The following is a 13,524-nucleotide window of genomic DNA, read 5'->3' as shown; positions in this document are numbered from 1 at the left end:
TTGATTTGCCTTTGTCCAAGTGAGCACACAGTGGGGAAGATGTTGTGTTCAGCTTCACAAATCAAAATGTCATATTCCTGCTAGAACACCTGAGGCAAGGAGGCTAACCTGCTGGGGGCTAGCAAGATAACATACAGTGCACCTTTCATTTCTGAGTTGACTGAAACTCCAGTAATAGCAGTGCCTCAACCCCCTCTTTCAAGTCTTGATATGATTCAGCCTGCCCAAGGGTCCATTTGTCTATATTCATTCTTATGGATCTGAGCCCAGCAGCCTGAGGTCTTACAAACTAAAGGTTATTTAGATTAGATTTATGTTTTTAAAAATGTATTATGGGAAAAAAGTTTGAACATTATTTCTAAGAACTTTTTGCTATTGATGTTAGGATAAGTTACTATCTTTCAACAATGTTCTTTGACACGGTCTTGGCTTTCTCCTGGTGAGCCAGAGTTGTTAAGTCATGTTTCAAGCTGCTCTATTAATCCAAACCCTGTCAACAATATGACTACAGAAGACTGGTGCAGGCTTCAACTGTAATTGTTTGATTGACACTAGTCTGATATTAATTAAAGGCTGGTTTGTATGTGCATCCGTGCATTTCCCTTTTCGCGCACATGTGTGTGTTTTGATGATTGTGTGCGTTAACACAACAAATGTGTTCCAGATAACAACTTGGAAGGCATTTCTGGAGGCATCAAATGTTAAATATGGAATTCTGTTGGGTGCCTGTTTTCAAAAGTTCTGAATTTAGGTCTTATTCTCGTCCATATATTTTAGACCATAAAAAGCCACGTTGGCAGCTGACTACGGTTCTGTTTTTTCTACAGACAACATCATCTATAAAAACAGAAGGCTCAATTCATATAGTGTACTCATCTTATCATTGTCTAACGTCAGATGGAGTCACTCCTGGTACCTAAATTGATGACATATGTCGAGTGGAGACCATTGAGCTAGGTGAAGAAGAAGAATATTTGTTTCATTCAGTCCTGATGAGCCCTTCCCAGCTAGCTAGATTATGCTGGCACAACAGCAGCATGGCGCTAGTTAAAACTTGTAAAACTTGCCTAGTTAAATAAAGGTTAAATAAACGGAATAACTCTGAACATTTTCCGTAGTCCAAACTTTGTCAGACAAGTTTCAAGTTCTCGTTGAAGTTTCTAGCCACACGCGTAGCCTACTAACTAGTCTTGAAGGGCTCATCAGGACGATTGACTGAACTGAATTCGTTTGTCTCCATTCGACTCTCGCTGCGTGACATAGGCTACATGACCAAAAGTATGTGGACACTTGCTTGTTGAACATCTTATTCCAAAATCATGGGCATTAATATGGAGTTGGTCCCCTCCTTTACTGCTATAACAGACTCCACTCTTCTGGGAAGGCTTTTCACTAGATGTTGGAACATTGCTACGGGGACTTCCTTCCATTCAGCTACAAGAGCATCAGTGAGGTCAGGCACTGATGATGGGCGACTAGGCCTGGCTCGTAGTCAGTGTTCCAGTTCATCCCAAAGGTGTTCGATGGGGTTGTGGTCAGGGCTCTGTTCATGCCAGTCAAGTTCTTCCACATCGATCTCGACAAACCATTTCTGTATGCATCTCGCTTTGTGCACGGGGGCATTGTAATGCTGAAACAGGAAAGGGCTTTTCCCAAACGTTTTCCCCAAGTTGAAAGCACCGAATCGTCTAGAATGTCATTGTATGCTGTAGCATTAAGATTTCCCTTCACTGGAACTAAGGGGCCTAGCCCGAACCATAAAAAACAGCCCCAAGGCATTATTCCTCCTCCACCAAACTTTACAGTTTGTACTATGCATTCGGGCAGGCAGTGATCTCCTGGCATCCGCCAAACCCAGATTAGTCCATCAGACTGCCAGATGGTGAGCGTGATTGATCACTCCAGAGAACACGTTTCCACTGCTCCAGAGTCCAATAGCGACGAGCTTTACACCACTCCAGTCAACACTTGGCATTGCGCATGGCGATCTTAGGCTGCTCGGCCATTGAAACCCATTTCATGAAGCTCCCGACGAACAGTTATTGTGCTGACGTTGCTTCCAGAGGCAATTTGGTACTCGGTAGTGAGTGTTGCAACCCGAGGACAGACAATTTATATGTTCTACGCACTTCAGCACTCTGCGGTCCCGTTCTGTGAGCTTGTGTGGCCTACCACTTCGCGGCTGAGCTGTTCTTGCTCCTAGATGTTTCCACTTCACAATAACAGCACTTACAGTTGACTGAGGCAGCTCTAGCAGGGCAGAAATTTGACAAACTGACGTGTTGGAAAGGTGGCATCCTATGACGGTACCATGTTGAATGTCACTGAGCTCTTCAGTAAGGCCATTTGTCTACGGAGATTTCATGGCTGTGTGCTTGATTTTATACACCTGTCAGCAACGGGTATGGCTGAAATAGCCAAATACACTATTTGAAGTAGCCAAATACACTATTTGAAGGGGTGTCCACATACTTTTGTATATATAGTGTACGTCATCAAATTGGGCACACAGCGTGTCCGTATAGCGTCTCCCCTGTGGAACTCAAAGTGTTAGGATTCACAAGCGTCCGACATTCAAAAATGAAAATGGTTCCGAATTTATGATATCACTGCGCTCTCACATGACTCTCCATGAAATAGGCAGAATAACTAGTTAAATTATTACAAATGTTGTAACAGTGATTTAATCGTTTGAGAAAAAACAAACAAAGCGGTGTACTTCTCCTGCAAAAATTCTGTGCAAGGACGTCGGTCACCACTTCATCAGCTTTTTAGCTTACTATTGTAGCTCGCTTACTGACATATCTAATGTTAGTTAGTTAGCTAGCTCTACCTGCTGCTTTAGCTTGCTGCTTAGCTTGCTGCTTAGCTTGCTGCTTATACTGTTTAAGTGACCATTATTGTGTCAGCTGAGCAATGCAGCTGACTCTGGAGGCTGCATGAAAACTGATAATAATGTTAGCAGCACAACTACAGTAGCTTGCTAGCTGGCTTTTAAGTAGGTAGCCGGTTCCCGGTTAACAGCATCGTTTCAGTGACTGGCTCAGTAGCAAGCTAATGTTGGACAAAGTATGCTAGCTTTTGTGCACATTGTCAAACTTCAGAAATACTGCTCATTGAAGAACACAACTTCTTAGCAAGATGTGAAATGGTGCGACTAAGACTTCCCTAACCAAAACACATCAAAATGATTTACAGATGTATTGTAAAGTGGTCAGATGAAGCAGATGCTTAACTACAGGACTGTTTTGCTAGCACAGACTGGAATATGTTCCGGGATTCCTCCGATGGCATTGAGGAGTACACCACATCAGTCACTGGCTTTATCAATAACTGCATCGAGGACGTCATCTCCACAGTGACTGTATGTACATACCCCAACCAGAAGCCGTGGATTACAGGTAACATTCACACTGAGCTAAAAGGTAGAGCTGCCGCTTTCAAGGAGCGGCACGCTAACCCGGAAGCTTACAAGAAATCCCGCTATGCCCTCCGACGAACCATCAAACAGGCAAAGCATCAATACAGGACTAAAATCGAATCGTACAACACCGGTTCCGACGCTCGTCGGATGTGGCAGGGCTTGTAAACTATTACAGACTACAAAGGGAAGCACAGCCGAGAGCTGCCCAGTGACACGAGCCTACCAGGCGAGCTAAATAACTTCTATGCTCGCTTCGAGGCAAGTAACACTGAAACATGCATGAGAGCATCAGCTGTTCCGGATGACTGTGTGATCACGCTCTCCGCAGCCGATGTGAGTAAGACCTTTAAACAGGTCAACATTCACAAGGCTACTGGGCCAGACGGATTACTAGGACGTGTACTCCGAGCATGCGCTGACCAACTGGCAAGTGTCTTCACTGACATTTTCAACCTGTCCGAGTCTGTAATACCAACATGTTTCAAGCAGACCACCATAGTCCCTGTGCCCAAGAACACTAAGGTAACCTGCCTAAATGACTACTGACCCGTAGCATTCATGTCTGTAGCCATGAAAGGCTTTGAAAGGCTGGTCATGGCTCACATCAACACCATTATCCCAGAAACACTAGACCCACTCCAATTTGCATACCGCACCAACAGATTCACAGATGATGCAATCTCCATTGCACTCCACACTGCCCTTTCCCACCTGGACAAAAGGAACACCTATGTGAGATCCCTATTCATTGACTAAAGCTTAGCGTTCAACACCATAGTGCCCTCAAAGCTCATCAATAAGCTAAGGACCCTGGGACTAAACACCTCCCTCTGCAACTGGATCCTGGACTTCCTGACAGGCCGCCCCCAGGTGGTAAGGGTAGGTCACAACACATCCGCATGCTGAGCCTCAACACGGGGGCCCCTCAGGGGTGCGTGCTCAGTCCCCTCCTGTACTCCCTGTTCACTCATGGCTGCACGGCCAGGCACGATTCCAACACCATAATTAAGTTTGCCGATGACACAACAGTGGTAGGCCTGATCACCGACAACGATGAGACAGCCTATAGGGAGGAGGTCAGAGACCTGACCGTGTGGTGCAAGGACAACAACCTCTCCCTCAACGTGATCAAGACAAAGGAGATGATTGTGGACAACAGGAAAAGGAGGACTGAGCACACCCCTATTCTCATCGACGGGGCTGTAGTGGAACAGGTTGAGAGCTTCAAGTTCCTGGGCATCCACATCACCAACAAACTATCATGGTCCAAACACACCAAGACAGTCGTGAAGAGGGCACGACAAAACCTATTCCCCCTCAGGAGACTGAAAAGATTTGGCATGGGTCCTCAGATCCTCAAAAGGTTTTACAGCTGCACCATCGAGAGCATCCTGTCGGGTTGCATCACTGCCTGGTATGGCAACTGCTCGGCCTCCGACCTCAAGGCACTACATAGGGTAGTGCGTACGGCCCAGTACATCTCCGGGGCCAAGCTTCCTGCTATCCAGGACCTCTATACCAAGCGGTGTCAGAGGAAGGCCCTAAAAAATTTCAAAGACTCCAGCCACCCTAGTCATAGACTGTTCTCTCTGCTACCGCACGGCAAGCGGTCCCGGAGCACCAAGTCCAAGAGGCTTCTAAACAGCTTCTACCCCCAAACCATAAGACTAATGAAAAGCTTTGATTAATTAAGCCTGTTTTAAGGATGAAATGGGATTCATTAGGCGATGTCACCTAAGTAATATTTTTGAAACGTTGGACAGATAGTTGTAACCAAACTACTTTCGAGCTATCCATTTACCCTTTTCGAGCTACAAGACAGATCAGTGCAGGCTGAATCGACACGCTAACTAACGTAAGACAATGCATCTTTATGCCATTTGGCATGTTTAGTCACATAGAGCAATGATTTAGAAGGCCAGCATCCCGGAGTCGCCTCTTCGCTATTGACGTTGATACTGGTGTTTTGCGGATGCTATTTAATGAAGCTGCCAGTTGAGGACTTGTGAGGCGTCTGTTTCTCAAACACTCTAATGTACTTTAATGTACTTGTCCTCTTGCTCAGTTGTGCACCGGGGCCTCCCACTCCTCTTTCTATTCTGGTTAGGGCCAGTTTGTGCTGTTCTGTGAAGGGAGTAGTACACAGCGTTGTACGAGATCTTCAGTTTCTTCATTTCTCAGAACAAGAATAGACTGACGAGTTTCAGAAGAAAGTGTTTTGTTTCTGGCCATTTTGAGCCTGTAATCGAATCCACAAATGCTGATGCTCCAGATACTCAACTAGTCTAAAGAAGGCCAGTTTAATTTCTTATTTAATCAGAACAACAGTTTTCAGCTGTGCTAACATAATTGCAAATGGATGAGAGAATACGAAGAGTGTGCAAAGCTGTCATCAAGGCAAAGTGTGGCTACTTTGAAGAATCTCAAATTATAAAATATATTTTGATTTGTATTTTGGTTACTACATGATTCCATATGTGTTATTTCATAGTTTTGATGTCTTCACTATTATTCTACAATGTAGAAAATAGTCAAAATAAAGAAAAACTCTTGAATGAGTAGGTGTGTCCAACTTTTGACTGGTACTGTATATTTTTAGCAAACAGAGCGAGCAGTGGCAGGAATGAGTGCCAAGAGCTCACAGCCACCGCTTGCTACTCATCATCTCCCTACAGTGCAGTGGCACACATTACTTATATTTAAGATGGTGTCAACATAATTACATTTTCATTAGTCTTTTCAAAAAAAGTCATCAGAAGTGATCTTCTCATAGTCGTTCGGAGTCTAAAATAATCCAAGGGGAAACACTGGTGTATGCTTGTGGAAAGGAGTAGGTGTGTGTACATACATTTTAGTGGAGTGGAATTTCTCTATGATTCAGAGGGGTGGTCTGTACATTTTTCCACATGGCCATGACATATGGCGTGCACTCCGCCCTGGTTAATTGTAAGCATGTGTCTATAATGGAAAGGTGCACAATATGCTGCCCCTGTCTTTCGGTTTGTGGGGGGGGAACAGTTGAAAAATGTGGGGCTCCAACGTAGCCTGCAGCACATGCACGCACACATGCACGCGCACACACACATTTACAGAAGAGAACAAAGTGCCAAATCCATCACCACCCTGTCTGGACGGCATACAGGGATATGTTCCAGGATCGTTTGTCTTTGTTTTCCGTTTTTATCTCATATCCTTATTTGTAGTGGAAATTTCTGATCCAACCCAACTCACTGAAAGGTACTGAATTTCACATCACCTGGATGACCACTGTGTCATATTTTTACCTCTGAACGCTTCACTTGTGGCAACTAGGACTGTGAGTTTACACGAAGTTGGGATCCTTAACGTTAAGGACGCTCCCCCACTTCTTTTAAATCGCAGTTCAGTTATCACAAAACATATTATTTTCCGTCTTATAGCTGATAGGGAAGTTGTGTAATTCAAATAAAAACCAGAGAGGAAGAGGTGAACTTTAGGCTACTTGGTGAATTTGCAAGGCATGCAAGACAAGACATTGCGAAATGCAGATGACCAAAACATATTAGCACACTTGTGCATGCTTCTGCCTTTCTCTCGTGCTGGACTGCCTTCTCAGTCTCTTCGTTAATGATGCAAGTATGTGTTCAGTCTTCTGTCTGTTGCAGTCTTGCGAGCACGGGGCAGGCTGTCTCATTTAAAATTACAGTAGGAAACCGGTTGCCTGTATCGATTACGCTTATAATGGAATGTGGCCCCTTGAAAGCCGCTCGGGTACGGCATGTTTGTCTGTCTGTGAGGGTAGGCTACACTTAAGCAATAAGGCCCGAGGGGGTGTGGTATATGGCCAACATACCACGGCTAAGGGCTGTTCTTAAGCACAACGCATAGCGGAGTGCCTGGACACAGCCCTTAGCCGTGGTATATTGGCCATATACCACACCCCCCCGTGCCTTACTGCTATTATAAACTGGTTACCAATGTAATTAGAGCAGTAAAAATAAATGTTTTGTCATACCCGTGGTATACGTGGTCTGATATACCACGGCTGTCAGCCAAACAGTATTCAGGGCTTGAACCACCCAATTTACAATGCGTTTTTTAAAACGCTGCCGACACATAACCTTTTCTGGCAGCCTGGTTTCAGAGACGTAACATAATAACACTCAAATTAGTATGATACTGTATGTTACATTTGGTATGGTTACATAAGACAGATGGTTACTTAAGGCAAAAACAAAAGTAGGGTGGTTGGTCGGGGTGGGGCATATAACGCAAATGTCTAGCAACCCAGAGGTTGCAAGTTTGAGTCTCATCACCGATAACTTTAGCATTTTAGCTAATTAGCAACTTTTAAACCACTTCCCACATGTAAGCTAACCCTTCCCATAAACCTAACCTTAACCCTTTTAGCTAACCCTTCCCCTAATCCTAACATTAACCCTTCCCCTAACAACCCTTTAAGCTAACTCCTAACCTTAACCCCTAACCCCTAGCCTAGCTCACGTTACCCAGCTACCTAAAGTTAGCCACCTAGCTAGAATTGGTAATATATCATACATTTTGGAAATTCCTATCATACAGTACGTTTTGCAAATTCATAACATATTGTACATTTAGCGAATTCAGAAAATATAATTTGAATTGTAATTTGTAAGATATCATACGAAATGGGTGATGAACGTCCACAAATTAATACATACCATATACGAAACGTAACATATCATACTAAATGGAGCATCTCGGATTGACGTACATAATAATACGAAATGCTCTGAGACCAGGTTGTCTCTAGTGATATGAAAGGACAGTTTACTTGTCTGTAAAGGAATGCTGCTTCTTAACTGGAATCTAAAGTCCATCACTAGGCAACCAGAACTGTCAGTCAAATAGTCTCGAGTTACTAGCAGCCTGCTTGGCTGTTGCCTTCGCTCAGACCACTCTCTCCTAAAAAAGTACATTAAAGTTTTTTAAATACCGTGACCTACCAAGACATTTAGTAGAAATAAAACACATCTAGCTACCATACCATAAAAAACTGCATAAAAAAAAAACACAGCAGCACATCAATCAGTGATGTTTATTGTTGTCAGGCAAAAAATACAGAACATTTTACGCAGAATTCTACTGTCTTAAAGGGTGCCTGATGCAGCACTTTTTGTAATTGTCTGAAAAGTTATATATTCTTGCTAATGACATGTTACTGTAGCTGCGTTCTATGTCTGTAAAGGGTTACGGTAGATATAACTTCACTGCCCGGCCCTAGCGGTCATCAGTAGCTTTCAGGCCAGGGGTACAATGTATGAATTTATGGTTGGGTCAGAATCGACATTTTAATCATTGGTCAGTACGAAGAATTAACTAAAACCAAAAGTCCAAATCCCTATCTCCATCCATCTAATTTAGGAAAGGGACAATTTTAGCTACCTAGCTAGCCACCGGAGGACAACGAGATGCAACAATTCAAGCTGTTTCTGTCAATGATGTATTGCTCTCGACGTGATGTGATTGGAGTGAAGCCAAATCCAAACTGTCTTCCCTTGAACCTTTTTTGGTGCACCAGGACCATTCACAGTTGAGCTCACTCAGCTTAGCTCAACGCTGATTGGCTATTATTATTATTATTTTTTAAATATCAAGGGAGGCCAAAAACGCTCGCTGGATTCCCTTGCATTCAACGCCACGGGCGGCAACAATGTCATACTCTTTTTGACCAGACAGCATCAGTTATATGGCCTACACATACAGAGACAGAGGTGCTGTTTCACTCGCTTTTTCTGGTGAGATACATTCAGCCTCTTACGAATTGAAGGAAAATTATGAAACACAGGGAGACGAAAGATAAATTATTGTATGTTTTAGTATTTTTGGGTTATTGGTCCATTTGTTGGGGAAGCCTGGCTTCCATATATACATACATATATAATAGGACCATTTTTCTGCATTGTAAATTGATGTGGAATTTTATGATTTTTTCCCTAATCGTTTTAACAGAAAACCGATGCAAAATTGTCCATGACCACATCCCTAGTGGCAACACCTGTGGCCTGTCAATGTATTTTACATAAATGCTTTCCCATCACACCTTATCCCACAAGGCTAATACCTCTCTGAATACTTCACTTGTGCAACACCTGTGGCCTGTCAATGTTCTGTATTTGACATAAATGCTATCCCATCGCACCTTATGCCACATGAGGCTGATATGAAAGGAGTAATAGCTTTGTTTGTCCTGATCTTGAATTGCTTTCATGTGTCAATCAATTGTATTTATGGACTGTGTGTGTGTGTGTGTGTGTGCCCGCTATTAACCTGAGCACTATTTAAGCACCTGACCCTCCCCTACCCCTCTTCCTTTTCTACCACAGACGGCTGTGTGTGAGAAGTGAGGAGGAGGGAGGTTCCTCTCTCTCTCTCTGTCGCCCAGACTCCCATCACCATGAGCTGGAGCTTCCTGACACGCCTGCTGGAGGAAATCCACAACCACTCTACCTTCGTGGGCAAGATCTGGCTTACCGTGCTCATCGTCTTCCGCATCGTCCTTACCGCCGTGGGCGGCGAGTCCATCTACTACGACGAACAGAGCAAGTTCGTGTGCAACTCAGGCCAGCCGGGCTGCGAGAACGTCTGCTATGATGCATTCGCACCGCTCTCACACGTCCGCTTCTGGGTCTTTCAGATCATCCTGGTGGCCACGCCGTCGCTCATGTACCTGGGCTACGCCGTCAACAAGATTGCCAGGCGCGAGGAGAGAGCTGAGGGTGGAGGAGGACTGTCCCAGCGCAAGCCTAGGAAGCTCTACCTCGGGGCCAGAAGGCAACACCGAGGCATGGAGGAGGCCGAGGATGACCAGGAGGAGGACCCCATGATCTATGAGGTTCCCGAGGTGGAGAGCGAGACGGGGGGAGGCGACGGGGGTGGAGGCAGGGGTGGCGGAGGAGCTGGAGGCGGCGGGTGCCAGGGTAAAGGCAAGGTGCGCCATGACGGACGCCAGCGCATCAAGGAGGACGGGCTGATGCGTATCTACGTGCTGCAGCTGCTGGCGCGTTCCATGCTAGAGGTGGCCTTTCTGGGGGGGCAGTACGCCCTCTACGGTCTGGCAGTGCCCTCCATATACGTGTGCTCGGGCCGGCCGTGCCCGCACAGTGTGGACTGCTTTGTGTCACGCCCCACCGAGAAGACCATCTTCCTGCTCATCATGTATGCCGTGTCGCTGCTCTGCTTGGCGCTCAACGTGTGGGAGATGCTCCACCTGGGCGTTGGCACCATCTGTGACATCCTGCGCTCCCGTCAGAGACCGCTCTCCGAGGAGGACCTGTATGGCCTTGGGGGTGGCGGCGGTCCTGGGGGGCCACCCACATTCCGCGACGGAGGAGGAGTAGTAGGGGGCGATGGTTACAGCAGCTACCCCTACTCCTGGAACGCCCCGTCAGCGCCGCCGGGCTACAACATCGCCGTCAAGCCCCCAACGCTGATGGTGCCGACTGTGGCGCCCGATGGGCAGCTGCCCTTCACCGACCTGAGCAACGGCAAGATGGCGTGCCGACAGAACCGCGCCAACATCGCCCAGGAGGAGAGGCGGCAGTACGCCAGCAATGAGGATAACTTCCCATCGTCGGGTGGCGTGAGGGACGCTCGTGGCGCCCTCCAGAGGGAGATTCGGCAGGCGCAGGACCGGTTGGAGTCGGCCATGCAGGCCTACAGCCATGAACAGGGCCACAACAACCCCAGCAAGCCCCATCGTGATCGCAAGCACCGGCAAGCCTCCAAGCACACCTCCAGCAAAGCCGGAAGGGGAAACAGCAGCAATAGCAGCAGCAAGTCGGGAGACGGCAAGGGCTCCGAGTGGATTTGACATCTACAATAGATCATTCTTAAAGCGGACTTAGTATATGCAGCGTTATCTTCTATAACACATTACGATATAGGAGTTATTGCTCCATTACTGAGTATATAGCTCCTACAGACATAACTGATGCTAGTGCCCCCTGGAGACAGGCTGAAATTAGTTTGTAACTTGAAGCTTGTAACATCACTAAATGCAAATGAGGTAATCAATGTCAGCTGTATCTGATGTTACAACTGTCAGCTGTACGTTGTTATGTTTTATAAATAATTCTATGTTCAAAAGAAGGAGCAATATGGGAAAAGACACAGTAATTGAGAGTCCCTTTATTTTATTTTTAAATGTGTATCGGTATAAATATGCCATATGTCGGTGCTATGACGTTATCTTTGCTTCCACAAAGAAATGGGAGACTTCTAAGCTGCATTCTTAGAAGAACTATCTGAAGTGCCTTCTTACTACACCAAGAAAAATATTGTGCGAGTAAAGAGTATGCTTCCCTTGCCAAACTGCTCACAAGATGGATGCTTGTATGTGAAATGTTTCCATAGTAAAGAGATGTTTGTGGGTCACGACTGGTACCAAGAACTGGAGTCAGAGGTTTTCTCTGTCTTTCTATCCACCTGTCTCTTTAATGGCTCTTGAGCTTCATCTGGTGGTCAAAACCGTGAACAGTGCAGACATGTTCTTAGCCTACAGTGTAGGCCTGCCCACACCATATATTTTACTATGCGTTACTGCTTAAAATATGAAATGTTTTTTTCATTGTTTTTCAGTGTTGAGTGTTCCAGGACAAGGCATTGAAAGAACCCTTTAACCGTTGAAAGACCAGTCAGTATTTTACGAGGAACTATTTAATTGTTGCTCCATTGTATGTGTGAGGAATACTATTGCCATACTATAGAGAGCATACAGAGAGGGAGAACATTTGACAACAATTGTTTATATTTTCATAATGTGTACAAAACTGTTGTTCTGTTTTTATTGTGTTTGGGAGAGACAATTAAGCAGCACTTTGATTGGTTCAGTTACTGTATGTTTTTATATGAATGTTCTTAATTTCCTCAGTTGATGACAATGTTCCACAGAAGAAGAAATATAATCTATTTTCAGTGTTGCTGAAGTTGTATGGAAAGGCTGCTTCAATGTATTGATTCAAGGGACATTACACACTCCAAAATCAAAGTTTGTCAGATGATAAAATTGTTATTTTGATGTTCTCGTCCCAGGCCCATCTGTTTTTGTAGATGTACAGTAATGATAATGAAAAATAATGAAAAAATGTCATTTCCAGATTTGCGGTGCTTATCTTTTCCATTCATTTTGGGCGTGGAATGTTTACTCATCTTGACATTAGGCTGCTTTTGTAGTTTGAAAACATCTGTATTTTTTATTTTGTAGTAGAATGTCCCTTTAATATGTTTTTACGTTGAAGTCAGGTCATGGTGTGTCATCTAGTCAGCCTAGTTTCCCTACTATCGATGGTTTGTGTTCGCCTGATGTTCTGGTACATCTCAAACCAGAGACAGTTGGTATTTTGGGGGTGAATGGGGTGGAGAAACAACTATCATTTGTAGTGACATCCATTTTGCGTTTGAGCATGTATGCCAAAACATACCACTACATGTGGGTGGGAAATAAGAGAAGGACACCTGTCTTGGCTACCTTTTTCAAATTAGCTATATGTATATTTTATTTGGCTTTTTTCCTAATTCAAATGTTAAAGTGGAGAGCTGAGAGCCCTTGCACTGTGCCAATATTTCCATTTTGGGAAATACTTTTTTGCAAAAAAAGAAAAGTGCATGTTCTGAATCATTTTTATAAAGGGAGTATGAATAAACACAAAGTTTCAAATGTTTAAGTATTTGTCTGTTGTGTTGTGTATTTTTTTGGAGTGGAATGAATTGTCCTATTTACTTACTATTTCCCACCCTATGATAAATGTAAGCACAATTATTGTGAAGAGCTTGCATATCAAGTGAAAACAAGTGTTTTGCCAATACAATTATGAGGTCTCTGTGTTACACCAGAGATACTGGATATAATAACGAGATGCTTGTGTCTCCGCCCTAGCAATGGGATTTGTTGTCCACAGAGCAGAACGGTGGGCTATCAAGCTTCCGCCTATTCCTCTGGACGTGTGGATACATCTCGTTATTTTAATACTTTTTTTGAATATTCCATGAGGGGTGTTGATGTCAACCGCTTGTATTCAATGGAGAGTGAGATGCTTGTTAGTCTTATGAATATGCATAGACCATCTCAGGGACAACTCTGA

The 13,524-nt window shown here is 44.5% G+C and overlaps 1 protein-coding gene across 2 annotated transcripts in view; it reads left to right on the top strand.

Moving 5' to 3' along the window:
• The window catches only part of LOC139570480 (gap junction gamma-1 protein-like), a 47,598-nt gene extending 34,504 nt beyond the window's left edge, over nt 1-13,094 (top strand). For both annotated transcript variants that reach the window (XM_071392369.1, XM_071392370.1), the window contains one exon: nt 9,769-13,094. In XM_071392369.1, the coding sequence (XP_071248470.1) occupies nt 9,840-11,255 (1,416 nt within the window). In that variant the 5' untranslated portion in view covers nt 9,769-9,839 and the 3' untranslated portion in view covers nt 11,256-13,094. The remainder of the gene's footprint in view (nt 1-9,768) is intronic.
• Nucleotides 13,095-13,524: the final 430 nt, after the last annotated feature.

This window comes from Salvelinus alpinus, chromosome 3, assembly GCF_045679555.1.
Source record: "Salvelinus alpinus chromosome 3, SLU_Salpinus.1, whole genome shotgun sequence".
In the NCBI taxonomy this organism is placed as follows: Eukaryota; Metazoa; Chordata; class Actinopteri; order Salmoniformes; family Salmonidae; genus Salvelinus; species Salvelinus alpinus.
This window is presented reverse-complemented; position numbering and strand designations above follow the sequence as displayed.